This window comes from Ciona robusta, unplaced genomic scaffold (assembly GCF_009617815.1).
Source record: "Ciona robusta unplaced genomic scaffold, ASM961781v2 AP042738.1".
Lineage (NCBI taxonomy): Eukaryota > Metazoa > Chordata > Ascidiacea > Phlebobranchia > Cionidae > Ciona > Ciona robusta.
Genome location: NW_028323117.1, coordinates 70,134 through 88,629, shown reverse-complemented (window position 1 = coordinate 88,629; position 18,496 = coordinate 70,134). Strand labels below are relative to the sequence as shown.

Sequence of the window (18,496 nt, the reverse complement as noted above, 5' to 3'; positions counted from 1 at the left end):
CGAGCGCCCAGTGTTTTCGTATCACATTTTAAATAAAAAGCCAAAAACTCCTAAACTTTTTTATAATGAAATAATATAAATTGCTGCAACCACGGTTTTGCAACCACGGTTTTGCAACCACGGTTTTGCAACCACAGGGTTTTGCAACCTCTAAGCCACCTTTACCACAGACACGCACGCAGCCAGAAAGTGCTAAGACGCACACACACACGCGTTGCATTCAATATAACATTCCTTCGCTTGGAATTAGAACAATTTTTCATTCAATTGTTACGTCACGTGTCCTATCGCAACGTAACTATTAATTATGACGTTTTATAATATAACAATCGGGAGGAATGTGCCCACTGCCCAAGTTGGCAGCCCAACCAACCACGAGATCAAAACATCGTGTATCAGCGTCACATTTTTACACTCTGCGCCGGCGTATGAAATAAAGGAAGACGCATGCGGTAGCATGCATTCCACACGTAACTAACGAAGCAATCGTTGTGAATTTATTCTCGTGAAAAATGACGTAATGAAACTCTGGTTCTCGTGAGGTGCCATCAAACGATGTTTTTTGGCTTCTGTCCAAGCTCGACCGGGACGATACTTTGTAATATCATATTACAATTTATGTTGGTTCCAATTTACTCGCTCTTATATTTGCACCAATTAAAATTCACATAATCGCGATTTACCTGCATTAAACTAATCATCAGAAACAAAAATTATACACAAACTACAGATCGTATGGAAGCGAATAAAACACGATTGTTTTCCAACATCTCGTTTGTGATGTAACGATCGTAAAGGTTTATTCTGACGTAAATAATCGTTACATTATCCAAGATGAACATGCGTAGAAACTTGCTAGTTGTGCCACTGGCTGTAACAGTTATAAATAATTTTTTAATTAAATACTTTTTTGTATGAATTTTACATTTTGCAACAGTAGGAATTATGAAAAGCGAGACGCGTCTTTAACCGCAAACCACGTGTTCTGTATTATTTTGATTAGCGGCGCTTTTCGGCTGAATAGGAACGCATTCTCGTACGCCTTTCTCCTTGATGACGTCATAGGTGCTCGGGCTCGTGCCGAGCCCGAGCTTTTTCAACTTCAGCACATCCCTACCAGTTCCTATCACTGATACGAGTGGTGGTCGTGCAATAAATAAGAGAAGCCAATTCGAAAATTGGTATTAAGCAATACATACACATACATACACTGGTCTCAGGAGTCGTGTTATTGCTTAATTCAATACTACCACAAACTTCTTCCAGTGATTAATACATGATAAACAAAATGTATGTCATGTTTTGCCGAAATCAAATGTCTGCTAAAACTTTAATAGTAGATCAATTTCAATAAAACTGTGTTTAATTACCTGATCCAGTGTTCTGCGGGCATTCTCTGGACATATGACCTTCTTCCCCACATTTAAAACAACCTTTGCTGCGTGCACCTCCACGGCTATCACCAAAACCTGTTGTGGTGAAAGGGATGTTTTAGTTACAGAAAAGAGTTTGCATCTTAATAAGTTACCATTATGCTACGACACGAGTAATAAAGTCATTATTTAGCAGGATTTAGAAAATCAGAATGTTTGTTATTAAATAGCAGGAACTCACATGTTTAATATTTACGTTATAATAATGAATTTAATTTCATATTCATTTTTTGTCGTACAGGAACTTTTTACCTAAGTAAACGTTTGTTGTATAGTGTGGTTCATACTGCGACAATAATTGTTACATGCAGGCGAGGCAGGCCTACTGTGGATATTATGCAGACGGTGCAGCACCTGCTGCGTATAACTGCATTTTATTAATAAAACCCCTTTAAAATTAAAAAGACTGTGTGATTTTGCCAGTTTCATAACCACTTGAACAATAGGCAGCAGTTTTGGCTAACTTTAATAGTCGCAGTTATAGCTTAATTGAGTTTTGGCACGAGTGATAAAAACTCGCGTATACGGTATTTTCCTAATTTTCGAAAAAAGAATGACGTCATCATAAACGTGGTCTCTTCTGCAATTCAAAAATATGGGCGCCTATGATTACATTATTCAACGAACAGTTCGTTAGTTAATTAAAAAGTTCTGGTGATGCAATAATTGTATAGGAAAATGGATATTACGTTTTAAATAAACAAAGTGTGAATCCTACTATTTTGTAAGAAGTATTCTGCTTGTCTGAGTAAATCCTGCTTAAGTAATGACTTTTTGTTGCGCGTAGCATAGATTAACTCTTTAACTGCCCATGGCGATTAAAGTCGCTTTGGACCACATGTCACTTAAACGGCGATTCTGCGGTCATTTCTCCATTATCGATCCCAAATTTGGTCTCATTGTAAAGAAGAAGCAATTTTCTTTGTTTTTGTTCATTAAAAATCATACCCTTGTATTTAAAAATTTTGAGTAATAACCAGTTAAACTTTTTTTCGTGTTTTTTTTTAATTTTTTTGTTTACTTTGCCCCCGGTCACCATAATTAGTCAAAAACACATACTGTGTTCAAAAAAACCGTGGGGAAGTTCGCTGTAGCGATTTTCTTTGTTTCCCAGCTTGTTTTGAGTCTCAAATCAGTCTTATTTGAAGTTGTTTACAGTTATATGTCACGAAAAAGTTATACGATTGATGAAGCAAGTAGGCTTTTAGAAGCAGGCTATGATTCAACAAGTAGTGCTGGCTCTATTTTGAGTCGTACTAGCTCAGTTGAGTCTTTTCCTGATGCTACTATTTTACAAACAAGTGTAGCAACAACATCCGAAGGATGCATACAATCTTCCCAAGTATCAAGTTCAGAAGACAGTGAAGTGCTTGCTCCACCAGCTAAAAAGAAAAGAATAAATCAAAAGAAAAGAGTACAAAAGAAAAAAAACCCTTCATTTGTATTACCAGCAGAAGAAATCTTAGAAAATTGGACATATGTGGGGACCGATTACACCCCTGTATTACAAACATTTTCTGAGGAAACAGGGTATATTGGGCCTAATCTGAATGATAATTCACCAATAAATTGCTTGGAATTATTTTTGTCAGCAGCATTTTGGGAGTTGTTGGTGACTGAAACAAACAGATATGCTGCCCACACTCTGGATAACAAAACGCCTACTCCATCATCGAGGCTGCAGCGTTGGAAAGACACAAACATTCCTGAGATGAAAGCTTACTTTGCTTTACTTTTATCCATGGGACTATGTCACAAACCGGATATCAATGACTACTGGTCCGCGTTTTCTGTCACTCTGACCAGTGGATATGGGAAAATAATGTCGAGGAATAGATTTCTCCTGATACGATCAATGCTGCACTTTTGCAACAATGAAGATTTTATTCCTCGACACGAAGAAAACTATGATCGACTTTTCAAAATTCGTCGGCTTGTTGATATCATTGTCCCTAAATTTGACCAAGTTTATAAAGCGCAAAAACAATTATCTTTTGATGAAATGACGATTGCGTTCAAGGGAAATTCAACCATAAAACAATACAACCCACATAAACCAAGCAAATGGGGTTACAAAGTATTTGCACTTACTGAGGCAACTACTGGCTATCTTTTACAGTGGGAAATGTATGCTGGGTCATCCATGGAGACGGACGAGGATGTGAGCAAAACTCACAGCATTGTCCGTAAACTATGTTCAGGTTACATGGGAAAACAACACGAAGTGTACATGAACAGTTATTATTCAAACCCATATTTGGCAAAAGAGTTCAAAGAAAAGAAAACTGGAATTTGCGGTACAATAAATTGCAATCGAAAAGGAATGCCTGATGAACTCAAGAAAAAAAATCCAAAAAAGACCAAAAAAGGAGATGACCCAGTATATATGTTGTCAGGGGACATTCTTTGTTGTGCCTGGCATGACACGAAACGATTGACAATGCTGTCCACCGTACATGATGCTGGTGTATCGGAAAAATCCATCCGAAGCAAAACCAGTGAAACCGGAACCCGGATGGTAATGAAACCAAATTGTGTGACGGAATATAATAAATACATGGGTGGGGTTGACAGAATTGACCAGCGTATCCGAACATACCTCTTTCCGCATCGATCACGGAAGTGGTACATGCGGATATTCGACAATCTGATTCAGATATGTCTGGTCAACTCCCATGTAATTTATAACACTCTGCCATCCGGTAGTAACGAAAAAAAGCTCACTCTAAAATTTTATATTCAGGAGTGTATTACCGGATGTTGCAGGAGTACACACCGGGTGTTCTAAGTCCAAGAAGAAAATCAAAAGATACAATTTCAAGAATTGTACCTGATCAGTACTATCATAAACTAATAAAAGAAGAGAGTTCAAAACCAAATTGTGCTGTATGCAGCGATACAAAAAGAAAGGGTGGGCGCAAACAAACAAAATATAAGTGTGAAAAGTGCAATGTTGCTCTGTGCCCAACATCTTGTTTTACCCGGTATCACACTGTGAAAGATTATAAAGCTTGCCATCTAGACAATTGATATTTTTGAACACTGTAAATATTTCGCTTCTGTATTATGTTTTTATATCTTCATTTTCTTTGTTGTTCCCTTCATTTTTTTATGTGCTCAATTTTCTATTCTTGTCAACAATACTGTAGAATGTTTCACTGTGTTTTGATTCAGTCTTTACAATAAAATACTTCAATTTTTACAATAAAATGTTTCAGACTAGAGAGCAGTTGGTGTGTACAAATAAGACTAGCGAAATTCATTTTAGTGTCATTTGTGAACAAAACAAGCTAGAATAACAATCTTTACATCAAATGAAAGAAAATTGAATGGAGGACAAGTTTTAAATTCATTGTTTTGTTGATAAAACCTGTAAATATAAAAAAAAAGCTTTTTGAATTGTTTTTGATGATGTCATCACTCACATGATGACGTCATCAAAAAAATAAAAATACCAAAATTTAGATAATTGCATACTTAACAAACTTTCTTAAGAAAGTTTTGCTGTAGCTGCAACAGTTTCCCTAATAAAACAAGATGTTTCAGACCTGGTCAAAATCTAAAAAATCGCCAAAAATAGGCGGCAGTTAAAGGGTTAATGTTGCTACCGCAGACGAATGCAAGTGAATTTAAACTTACAGGCAGGCATGTAAAAAATAAAAATCCGGCCGATACCGGTTTGCATTTATATTTTTCCAGCAGTTTTCCCTGACGCGTGCGTTTTGACGTCAAATGTTGCCGCTCTAATTAACTCCGCCTTCGTGTGCCGCTTTCATCACTTACACGACTACACAAGCCTTTTGGATGTAAGTCAACGATTTTTCCTGCGGTCCTTCGTATCGTAAGCATTTGATTAAAACGCGTCAATCATGTTTTGTCTTTTCCCGATCAAAGTCTGATTGCCACGACGATTTCCAGGTGTAACAGACATGTAAGTGACGTAACTGTCACAGGGCTAAAAGTTTGGCGGTAAAACTAAAGTTTTGTTTATAGTGTTATTTCTAATACGTGCAACAAACATTGAAATTATTACCAGAAGCTTGTTAAGCAAGAAATCCTCTACTAGGATTCCTTTCTTTGGTTTAATAACACTATACAACTAATTGGCGATTACCAATCACAGTTAAAAAACACTCACGTTTCCATGGGCAACGTATTTCCTTTTTAATGATTACCGGGAATTTAACAGTGCTTTAAGATTGTCTGTGTTTTATATTCCGTAATACACTGATCTACACTCTCCGAGCATACACGAGTATTACATCAGTCACAATCCCTATTATGGCGCAATCAAATACGAAATACCGCAAATGTATTACAACCTAGCTATTATGTTTGTCAGAATTGCCATTGTCTCCGCATAAATGTCGGATTTATGACAATATTAAGGCGTTTTTTTACGTCGGAACTGCACGAATAGATAACTTATGTATACGTTACACGAAACGAAATGTTACGCTGCCGGCGAAGTAAATAAATTCCGGATTCCCACGCCAGCCGTTTTTGCCGGCAGTTTTTAAAAATCTGGCCGATGCCGGCGGCTTCGAAAATAGGCACTTTTTACACCGTTGCTTACAAGTAGATTTTCGCACATATTAAATACGACATTAGGACGAAAACATGCGCAATACTTGGGCTGGCTTAAAATCGTATTCCTCCTTTTAAAACAAACCTAAAAGAATACCGCATTGTTTTTATTTACCGCATTTTAGTGTATATATATATATGTAATATCTCACAACGTGTTAATGCAAAAACAAATTTCTGTCGAAAACCGAAATCAAATGTCTGCTAAAACTTTAATAGTAGTTTAATTTCAATAAAACTGTGTTTAATTACCTGATCCAGTGTTCTGCGGGCATTCTCTGGACATATGACCTTCTTCTCCACATTTAAAACAACCTTTGCTGCGTGCACCTCCACGGCTATTACCAAAACCTGTTATAGTGAAAGATTGGCAGATCTAGAGGGGGGTGTTTGATGTTTGAACTAGAGGTCGACCGATATATCGGTTCACCGATATTATCGGCCGATATTTACGTTCTACCGATAATCGGTATCGGTAAAAAAGCACCGATATATAAATTGTTCGAGCGATGTGCGTATGCGAATATAACGAAGAGAAGAGAGAGGGGAAAAAGGCTAGAAAAAAAAGAAAAAGGCGCCGTGACGTTGAAGCGTAAGCGCGCGAAACAAACCACGCGAAATAGATTACCGCATATCGTTGGTATAATAAAACTTGCAAGATGAGTGGTATTGCGAAAGTTTCCTCTAGCAAAGTTTGGGATTATTTTAATGTTTCGGAAGGTTCAGTTAAGTGCCAACTGTGTAAGAACTTGGTCAGTCAAGGTTCCACTTCTTCTGCTCAGAAAAATACAAGTAACCTATGGTCACATTTGCGTAGTAAGCACAGAGAAGTGTATGAACAAGCGCACTGCCATAAAATAGGCAAAAGTTCAAAGGTCGTGCAGCCTACACTGTTTCAGTCGTTTGACAATAGTAGAAAGTGGTCTAATACAGATGGTCGGTCCAGAAATTTGGATAAGCTGATAATTGAGATGATAGCTACAGATATACAGCCATTTTCAGTCACAAATGACATAGGATTCAAACGTCTTCTGGCGACTGCAGAGCCAAGGTACAATCTTAAAGATGAAAAGTATTACAGAAATGTTGCCTAAAGTTCACCTGAAAGTTGTTGATAAAATTAAAAATATGCTCAAAGAAGAAAATGCAGGAGAGAGTTTGTCATTTACTACAGATTGTTGGTCAGGTTCAACTGAATCTCTTATGAGTTTAACAGCTCATTTTATTGACAATCAATGGAAGAGAAAGCAACTAGTTTTGTCAGTAAAGTCAATGTCGGAGTCTCACACAGGAGATTACATAGGTAAAGTGTTCTTGGACATTCTTAGCCAGTGGGAAATTGACAGAAGTCGTGTGTTGCTTGTTTTACGTGACAGTGGTGCTAATGTTGTCAAAGGCATGAGGGTAGCAGATGTTTCAAATTTCAGCTGCTGTGCACATACCATGCAATTAATAATAAAAGAGGGTATAGAATCTCAAAGAGTCGTAATTGATATTGTGGCAAAGCTTAAACGCTGTGCCACACACTTCAATCATTCAACAATTGCAAAGAAACGGCTACATGCAATTCAAAACCAAGTTGGTTTGCCGGTTCATTCAATTATACAAGCAATCCCAACAAGATGGAATTCAACTCTACATATGTTGCGTAGGATGTTGGAACAGAAGCATGCTCTCAGCATATATGCAAGTGAGTATGGTCATTTTAGTTTACCAAATACATATGAGTGGGAACTTGTCGCCAAATTAGTTGCTTTATTGACACCCTTTGAGACGATAACGTTGGAGATTAGTCATTCTGAAGCTTCCGCATCATGCATACTACCCAGTATTGCAGTACTTAAAGCTCTTCTACAAAGTGATAATGAAGCAACATTTGGGATTGGTACTATAAAAGGAACCATGTGTGAAAGCCTGTTAAGAAGATATTGTAATGTTGAAAATGTTAAACCAGTGGTGATTGCTTGCCTCCTGGATCCCCGATTCAAAGACAAACCATTTTCATCAGAGATTGTCTTAGGTAGAGCTAAGGATTGGTTAATTAATGAAGTTAAGGAACAAGACCAAGGAGAAGAACCAGTGGCAGCAAAGAAGCAAAAACAATCCAGTGATAGTGAGAATGACCTATTGTCCAATTTGTACAAAAATGTCTTAGGTCAAGGATCTACTGATAACAATGAGTGTGAATCAACAAATGTTCAAACAGAAATTAATAAATATATTTCAGAACCACTTATTGATCGGTCTACATCCACTGGATTGGTGGAAAAATAATGAAACTCGTTTTGTCATTCTAGCCAAACTAGCTAGAAAATATTTAAATCCACCGCCTTCTTCTGTGCCAAGTGAACGAGTTTTTAGCACAATTGGAAATATATATGAAGATAAAAGAAGCCGCCTCACTGGCGAACACGCAGAACAACTTTGTTTCCTGTACTATAACTTGCGTTTGCTCGAATACAATTATTAAATCAGATTTAGATTGATTATTTTCATTTGTTTCGCTAGTGTAAAAATATCGATATCGGTGAAAGCTAAAAATATCGGTATCGGTGGAAAAAATTGATATCGGTCGGTCTCTAGTTTGAACAGCCCCCTCAGAAATTTTATACATATTTGCGTTAAGTCTAAACAAAAAACGGCGCGCGTCAAAGTAAGAAACATTCGTAGTTGATTTAAGTCAAAATTTTGTGACTTAAAATCTACTACAATACTACTAACATATATGTGACCGATTGTGCAAGTTGTTGCAAACGTTATCTATATTATCAAACCTATATGCTGACAATAAGAGGGCCCAGACTACAGGAATGGTAAACTGGCAGGGGAATGCGACAAATACAAACCGGCAAGAATTAATTTAATATTTTATTGGTTATTTTGACACTGGCAAGCAGCTTAGACAAGAATGGACAATTCGTAATCGCATACAATAAAATATGAAACGCCAGCGTTACAAGAAAAGATTACGCGCAGATATTACCAAACTAAAGTCTATAGTGGCAAAATTGGTCTGGCTAGTGGCCACCAAGCTTTATCTAAACACTAATTCTATTCACAAGCTTGTTGTGTCCAGAGCTGCGATTGAGCTGTTTTTCACACTTAGTCCAATTTAAGTAATAAACGCGGCATATTATGCGGTAATAATCAACTTAAAGCTGTTAAAGCATTGCTGCTTTATATTTACAATATTTTCCTCGGCCAAGCAGAGTGTTTGTTACGAAATAGTGGGAACTCACACATGGATTTATTGCATCATATTAGCTATTGTCTCACTTGGCAATTAATTACGAGAAACTAGCAATTCACGGCGATTGTTTGCGTCATAATGGGGACTCACATGTTCATTATTTAGCCTGCTGGTGCTTAAAACAAATTAAATGTTTGTTTTTTTCGCGTCTGTTATTTAAAGGATTGTCTCGTTTATGCGAGGAATACTTTCTATGCACAGGAACACAACAAGCATGTGAATACAATTTGTGTTTAGATAAAGCTTAGTAGCCACTGGCCAGACCTATTTCGCCACTTTAGATTCCAGATTTTAGTTTGGTCATAACAGCGAGTAATCTTTCCTTGCCCTTCGCAACAAACCAATTGTCTACGATCATGAATTATCCAATTTCTTGTGTAAGCTGCTTGCCGGTGTTAAAATAACCAATAAAGTATTAAAATAAATAATGACCGTTGGTAAATTGTGTCACATTTCCTTTGTCCATTTACCGTTCCTGTAGTCTGACTTTGGAGTCGAGTCATCTTTTTGTCAGAATGTAGTTACGCAAACGGTAATATAGATAACGATTGCAACAACTTGCCCAATCGCCAATCAGTCGCACATATATTAAAAGCAGTTGTTGTTTTGTAGTTTATTTCACATAATTTTGATTTAAATCAACTACTAACGATCGTTACTTTGACGAGCGCCTTTATTTGTTTTTAGAGCTACGTAAACAAAAACATATAAAACAGTTCTGAGAGTGGTCTTTGAAAACCAAACAGCCCCTTCTAGATCCGAAATAAATATAAAGTGCTACTTCTGGAGCGTGTGTTGCTTTGCTTTTGTACGACAACGCATGAAAAGGTCAAAAAGAAATCAAGTTGCTTCCTACGTACGATTTATATATCGGTCAATCTTGCATATACACATGGAAAAAGGAACGCGAAGTACTAACGTCTAGTGTTGAGCAAGTGTAAAATAACGTCAATCGTTGTTTAATTATAACGATGAAGTAATATTGCGTCATGATTTTATTACGTCATAATAGGCTTCACAACCTTTTCAAGCTTCCGTCTTTTTACCTATGCTATTTAACAGGTAAAAGCATAGGCTGTGGCTTTCTCCTAATGCGAGCAGATCGTGCTCACAAAGCATTCTCTTGTTTTGTGAAAAGAAACAGGCGAAAACGTAAGAGTGCTCCATGCGAAGGCGTGCTCGTAAGCGTTCTGTCATTTTTATAAAAAAAAACAGACGAAAGCGTGCTCTGAAACGTTCTCTCATTTTTAAAAGAGAAAGTTGAAAGGGTAGGATCCAAAGTGTTTTGCCCGTTCTGGAATACACTTGGAATTATGATGTCCTAATCAACCTGCTATTGTATGAAATAAAATTGAAAACTTCTATCCATTTCTATAAAACCCATAAAATAAAGATGTGTTTTATTTACAATGTTGAAATTATAGTATTCCTTTTTTATTTTTGCGATCTCAAGTGACTATGCGTCGGGCCGCTATGACGTTAACTTTTGTTAAATACGCTTGAAACACGATGTTTTCTTAGTTTTGCGCAATGCACACAGATTATTCTATCTTTCAATTATTAGTAAATTAAATAAAATTCACGCCGATTGCCGTATACGAACATTGTGCATCCATGAGGATGGCCAATACGTTTATAATAAAAACTTTAAACCAATGTACTGGGTATTACAAATTCTTTTAAAATAAGGTTATTCGGGATAAAACATGTTCAAACTTTTTAAAACTATTAGCGATAAAACATGTTAATTTAACACATGATTATGCCATACGTGATTACGTGAATTTGGGTATTTCCCGATAAATTACGTCATCGGATGCTAAAAGCTGCTGTGTTTAAGGTTACGGAAGCTTTTACGAGCTGCGTTTTTTGATCTGAATTTCGTGGGTTGCTTGATAAACAAAGTGTATGTCATGTTTTGCCGAAATCCAATGTCTGCTAAAACTTTAATAGTAGATCAATTGCAATAAAACTGTGTTTAATTACCTGATCCAGTGTTCTGCGGGCATTCTCTGGACATATGACCTTCTTCTCCACATTTAAAACAACCTTTGCTGCGTGCACCTCCACGGCTATCACCAAAACCTGTAACCCAGGATTGTAAAAATACCCCTTTTTCAGTGATAATGTCACCGTCCGGATCGTCGAAAAACGTCCGGATTTTTTAGTAGAAATAAATCCTATTTATATTAAAATCAACTTTCTTACGTTCGGCCGACAATATACTCTTTGGTTTCTTTGTTCCGTAATTATTGACGACCTAAACGTGCGCTCTATTTTAACCGCATCGGTTACATTGCGAGAACACGGCGAATAGCTAAAATGACGAAACGGTTCGTGCAAACATTAAAAAAATGCATTTTCCTAACACCTACTATACTAATTTTGTCACAAATCATGTCACATGGAACCTTTATGTGGTGAATTTAAAATGATATTACATTTATTAAAACGACGTATCTAAATCGGTAGAAACAAATGAAAAGTTTTACGCACGTTCATCGTGGATTAAAAATGTAACGATGATTACGTCATAATACCTTTGATAAACTATTAAAATTTTAGAAAACAATAGTGGTTTATGTGCTTCTATATTTCGTATATTTGTTTTAATCCCGATATAATTTTAAGCAAGCAACCAAGAATAGTTTAAACTTTTATTAAATGCAGGTAAATTGCGTTTATGTGAATTTTAATTGGTGCAAATATAAGAGCGAGGAGCGACGCTATCAGTAAGTTGGAACCAACGCAAATTGTAATATGATATTACAAAGTATCTTCCCGGCCGAGCTTGGACAGAAGCCAAAAAACATCGTTCGTTGGCACCGCACGAGAACCAGAGTTTCATTACGGCACTTTTCACAAGAATAAATTCACAACGATTGCTTCGTTTGTTAGGTGTAGAATGTATGCTACCGCATGCGTCTTACTTTATTTCCTACGCCCGCGCAGAGCGTAAAAATGTGACGCTCATACACGATGTTTCAATCTCGTGGTTCGTTGGGCAGTGGGCATTCCTCCCGATTGTTACGTAATGAAACGTCATAGTTAATAGTTATGTTGCAATACATATGACGTAACAATTAAGCGCAAAATGTCAAATTGCAGCACGGCAATGTTTGTTACTCGAGCGACTTCGTTAGCTGATTATTACGAACACGCGACGAACATAAAACATTAGATCGCAGCTTTAACAACGGTTTCTATCGCACAGGCGCCCGCACACTAGACTGTGGTGTCGTGGTGATAGTCAGTAATACGCTTTATAACAAGATTTGGTAGCTTGGGTGACAGACGCACGTAAAACATATTACGTCCGGATTTTCAATAAAATTAAACGATCACCGTCCGGATTTACAACTTTTACAATCCTGCTGTAACCATGGGTTAACTGTTACGTTCGTTGTCACTTTTTTAAATGGCCTAAGTTTGTTCTGTAATATGCATGAAGCACCTTACGTTCTATTTGATTACGTTAGCAACTGACTGTTAAAGTAAAAATTAAATCCAACGTCATCCACCATACAAAAATATGGAAATAATATGACAGTTAATGCTAAATTGTGTTTAATACAGACCAGTACATGCGATATTTTATTTAATATGGCCGGAGTTCAACCACTGGCATAAAGTTAGGAGGTTGCAGGGTTGCCTGGCAACCCTTGATTTGTCAAGTTTTTTTTTATTTGGTAATTTGTGTATCACTGAAAAAAGTTACAACTTGGAATAAAATATATTTATAAATACCAAATACATGCCTTAAATTTTATTATATTCAAAAGAATAGAAATTCCCAACAGTCGCAACACCCATCTAACTAAAAATGTGTTAATGTGCCGGTCGCACTACCAAGGTCTTAATTTAACTATTATATTTCAGTTATATATGGAATAGCATCAAAAAGATGAAAGTTGAAACTAACCTGAACCAAAACCACCATCATCTTTCTTGGAATACGGGTTATCTGAAATATACATGTACATTATTAACGCTATGTAAGAAGCTATTGTTTTGCATTTAAACTTAAAAAACAAATTATCAAAATACTAACTCACTAAAAGTAACAAATAAAAACATCTAAACAAACTTTAGTTTTCTAAGTATGTCAGGCCGATGGTCAGCAGTTAGGTTTCCTGTCGTACTCCAGAAGTCAATTTTAAGTTTGTTTTCATATATAGTCAAGTGGGGTAATAAAAACAAAAAACACTAACTTTTCTCCCCAAGTAATAAATAAAAAATGCTTTAGTCTGGACTAACAATATTTATCACAACTTGATGTCCTGAAAAGATTGTAAGATTTCTATGATTATGTAACATTATATTCAAAATTCTGTGCTGTTTTAAAACATGAGCTGGGCAGTAAAAAAAACAATGTTTTCCAAGGCAACTTTAGTTAATTTAAATAAAATTAACAATGGAAATACAGGGTACTCATAAAAATATTAATCTTAGGGATGTGCCGAGACGAGCCTGAACTCAAAAGCTTGTACCCGAACATCTCTTTTTTGAGGCCAAGCTGAAAACTAGGCTGAGCGTCTTATTGCTATAATGCTGCAAGCGAGCGAAAAACATTGAAAATGAAAAAAGTGAAGTTACTAAAAGCTGGCGAGACTAGTCAGCATAGCTTTTTCTTTAATTATTTTTCTTTGTTGTGAATTCGCGCTCTCACCACCAAGGAATCAAAGCGTCAGTGAATTTGCCGGTATCAAACTACTGCCGGTGTCAATTTACACAAGTGCCCAAGGTTTCCGTATCTGATTTTAAATCTGAAGGCAAAAACTCTTAAATTTTTTTATAATAAAATATTAAAATCGGCTGCACATTTTGCAACAGTGGGAATTACGAAACGATACGTCTTTATAAATGCAAACCAGGTGTTCTGTATTATTTTGATTAGCGACGCTTTTTTTTTGACTGAACAGAAGCGTATTTTGAACCCCTAACTCCTTTTGGCACACAAAAAAATGACCAATGGCCTTCAACCTAATAAAAATTACCTTTAACAAAACAGTTTTAATCTAAAACAGAGGTTTCCAAACCTATAAAATTGCAGGCCAATATATGAAATCATAAATATGGGTCGGCCCTCAGACAAGGTTTTCTTGCTATATTTGTGACGTGACCATAGGCGCCTAAGTTTGGATTGTTTAGGTTAGGCAAACTCATACTTACAAATGTCAACTACTTATTACATCATACGTAAGCTAATAAGGTAATTAGCACACTCGCACATTACGCACTGGTTAGGGTTTAACTTTCGTATTACTCGTTACGCAGCACGTTGAACGTATACACACAGTAGTAGCAGTTGTAAAGTATTGAAAGATCGCAAACTTGCAGGTGCAGGCACACGCAATATCCTACGATCTTTGTTTCTATCACAATGGCGATTGTGATGTAATGTAACATCCTAGGTTGGCATTAGGCAATACGTAGACGTGATGTATCGCCGCAAGTTGGTATTTCTTACCTTACGATAATGGATGACATCACAATACAGCTTGTGATGTAACAGTTACGTTGGTGAGTGTATGTTTAACTGGCATTAAAAGTTACTTAAATTTGGCCAGAAGCTAATCTGTAAACACTAGAGCTTCAATCGTGGACGCATAAATATTTAACTTTATGAAATACGTACATCGTTTGCGTTTGAATATCTTATTATGAAGCAATTAATAGGCAATGTGCCAAATTCCAGGTTGTCTGACCGCGTTAGGCGCCTATGGACGCGACTCGTATTGGCGATAAAATAGGTTATATCGAATACTATATCGAATATATATTGATTTACATTATTATTAATATATTATATCGGTAGTAACAGTTGAACCATAGTGCAAGTTTTACTCATATTCATTGACATTGTCGGTAATGTAGCGATTATTTATGTCATAATAACTTTGATAAACTAATACGATTGTTGGAAAACATATGTTTTATCCGCTTCCAAACAACATTTAAAGTTTGCGGATAATTTTTTAACTCCCAATATAATTTTATGCCAGCAGTCATGAATTGTTTAAAAGCTCGCGATTATGTTAATTTTATTTGGGTTAAATATAAGAGAGAGGAGTGACGCTATCCATAGGCATCGTGCAGACGAGGTCGGCCTACTCTGGATTTTATACAGACAGTGCAGCATCTGCTGCGCATAAAAGCATTTTATTATTATGAACCCGCTTAAAAAGTGTGATATAACAAAATATTGTGGCAATATGAACCACACTATAGAACGAGCGTTTGGTTAGTTAGTTAAAAAGTTCTTGTAAGGCAATAATTAAAAACAAAAATCGGGTTTTATGACTTAAATAATCAACAAGTGAATCCCCACTATGACGTAACAAACATTCTGCGTAAATAACAAGCATACAGTAATGTTGCTGCCGCCGGCGAATTAAAGTAGTGAATTGAAACTTACTTTGATTTAAAATCATACGAACTTAGAGATACCGTTACATGTTAAGTGGGTTGAACGAAACAGCAGAAAAGAAACGGAAGACTAAATTAAAGAAGGCCGAAGTAGTTGTCCTGAAGAATATTTTACCAAAACATACAAGGACGACATTTTAAATGCATCCAAATCAATCTTAGCCAGATTTTCTTATAAGTAATTTTGCATTCAATCCAAGATGAAGAGCATTCTAGTAAAAGACGACGATTTAGAATACATAATAGATGGCAACGAATCATTTTATCAAAAAGTATACCACCAAGTGATAAAAAATCCCTTAAATTTTAAAGATATATTAATTGTCCTTTAAATCTAATAATATACATCCACGCATGCCAGAATTTCAACTTCACATATGAAGCAATTTCATTGCTGACCTAGACTTTGACGACAACTGGAGATTTTTTAACGTCGCTTTTTAAGTATTGTTTTGTCTAATTTTTAAACATTTTTAACAAATTTAGCCACTTTTCTTTAGCCGCAAACTACCTATTCCTAATGGTTTTGATTAGCGGTGCTTTTCGACCAAACAGGAACCTATTCTAGTGCGCATTTCTCCTTGATAACGTCATTAGTTTTTCGTAAAGCAAACAGAGGCGCATGAGTTTTAAACTTAAAATATCATAGTTACGATCAGTAAATCAAATGAAACAGCTGACGATAACTAAAAATAATCAGTTTATGCACAGCAGGGGGTTTGCGCCATAGCCTGTATAATATATTAAATTTGGATATTGCGTAGGCTACTCATGCAAATCGTTCACGGAACTCCTATAATTACCTTAATTATAGTTTTATTATGGTCTCTTCGTAAATATAATCAAGTCATCGACTATGATTATAGTAGCATGTTTCACACATTAAATTTATACATCAGGTATTAGTGATACCTTAGGGACATTTAGAGGCCAAATTGTGTACTAGACAGTAGACACCACACACCAGAATACCCTTTGTTTTTAACTTACCAAAAGAACTTGCACCTCGAAAATCCTATTATAAAACAGTTCATGGTTAGTTCAAAATATATTTAGTTTTCACATTAAGGTCGAATCACTTACTGTGTTTCCAAGGGCGGTTAAAGGTGCTGGTTCCCAATCGTCGTCAAACATGATTGCTATGTTTAAAGTTTTTGCGCTATTTGAAAGAAAGATTAATAATATGCAAATTTACCTTTATTTTGTATTAAAAATGAAAGTATATAACTTACCAAAGTTTGCAGAAAACACACACAGGTTTAAATGACAAAACTTAAAATTTTCTTGTAACTCATGCACACACAACATGCATTGCAAAAAGACACGTTTCGCTGTTTCCCGCTTTTAGGTAACTTTGCCATAGAAAACACAAACTTTGGATTTGTACGTAAATTTGGTCGCCATTTTATGTCTAAAAAAGCACATTTTTAATACATTAACATTATTGATATACTTAAAAACAAAATTAACAAAATTCGCGTTGATATGTGTAGTTAGTTTGTAAGTGGCTGTTCTAATGACGGTAAGTCTAGTTCCCATCGGCTACTGCGAATGCGCAGACACGGTGTCGTTGTCGTATAATATATTCGTTCCGATTAATATATTTGTAACGGGCGCTATTACGCATGCGTCGAGACGCTACTGCGCATGCGCAATATCTCGGAACAAATACAATGACCACTCGGTCCACATTATTACGACCCTCCATTGAAAACGTTCCAGACAAGATGTTTACACGTTAAAACTTAAGTTTTTGATTTAAAGTTACAGAACTGAGTTGGTAGCCTATGTTATTCGTAGCCAACAAAAAGTAAGTGCCGCTAACAAACTTATTTTATGCTAGTTCAAGCACATTTTACACCAAAATGATACTAGAATACAAAAATTATAGCGCCACTTTCAATACCTATACGCGTGCATGGCCTACTCAATACATTGAGTAGGCCTTAACGGGTGCTACTAACATAAAAATTGGGCAATTTTAATGATTCGAAAAAAATAATAATATTCTTCAAAAAAAAACAAACATAGGCTAATTATTGATTTTTTACCGATCTAGCTTTGAATGTAGTGTAACAGCCCTACGTAACACCTAAAAATAAATCATAGCAACGCCAACAGTACAGATGGTAGAATAGGCTATATTTTGTTATATTTTTCCCCGAAACTTTTTTCAGTCGGTACGTATTTATTAGAGCTATATTGTATTTGTTCCGAGCTACTGCGCATGCACAATAGCGCCCGGTAAATCTAGATTAATCGGAACCACAGAAATAAAAAAGAGTAGAACGCGGAACTTTCCAAAACCGTGATATATTCTTTTTTCTATTCACGTGACCGCCAACTCCGTCCCCATTTCGCTTGGTCTCCATTGTAAAAGATAGGCGCATGGTAGTTTTAGGAGGTTTTAGCTGTTTATTTTAAAAACTGCACCAACTATTCAAGTTTATTAGGCCAGTTTAGTTATTTGGTAGGTTAACGTTTACAGTTTACCACTTTTTAGGAAATTAAATTATATTTAATAATTTTAATTAAAAACCTTTAAGTAAACGGTTTGTTAAAAATATTTGTATATTAGAAAATAGTTGTTTTACCCTATAACTTTAAATCAAGTCAAAAAGTAAAGAAAAACTACATAAAACGCGCCCTCGAATTCATTGACTACAATAGTAAACGGGAACGACCCGCAGAGAGAGAATATATCGTGCTCTCTCCTTTGTCGACATTGGATATGCGCGTTCTATTCTTTTTTGTTTCTGTGATCGGAACGAACATATCACGACAAAAAAAATCTGGG

At 36.0% G+C, this 18,496-nt stretch overlaps 1 protein-coding gene and 1 pseudogene across 5 annotated transcripts in view; one reads left to right on the top strand and one right to left on the bottom strand.

Moving 5' to 3' along the window:
• LOC149724190 (putative ATP-dependent RNA helicase DDX4) overlaps positions 1-17,122 on the bottom strand; it is a 30,071-nt gene extending 12,949 nt beyond the window's left edge. Inside the window, exons 1-7 of one of the 5 annotated variants that reach the window (XM_089893285.1) lie at positions 16,932-17,119; positions 16,783-16,858; positions 16,690-16,714; positions 13,193-13,234; positions 11,257-11,355; positions 6,273-6,371; positions 1,371-1,469 (exon numbers count right to left, since the gene is read on the bottom strand). In XM_089893285.1, coding sequence (XP_089749411.1) covers positions 1,371-1,469; positions 6,273-6,371; positions 11,257-11,355; positions 13,193-13,234; positions 16,690-16,714; positions 16,783-16,833 — 415 coding nt within the window. In that variant the 5' untranslated portion in view covers positions 16,834-16,858; positions 16,932-17,119. Of the gene's footprint in view, positions 1-1,370; positions 1,470-6,272; positions 6,372-11,256; positions 11,356-13,192; positions 13,235-16,689; positions 16,715-16,782; positions 16,859-16,931 lie in introns of all 5 variants that reach the window. The other 4 variants (XM_089893286.1, XM_089893287.1, XM_089893288.1 and 1 more) reach the window with 4 other exon arrangements.
• Positions 6,511-8,535, top strand: LOC149724191 (zinc finger BED domain-containing protein 4-like; annotated as a pseudogene).
• Positions 17,123-18,496: the final 1,374 nt, after the last annotated feature.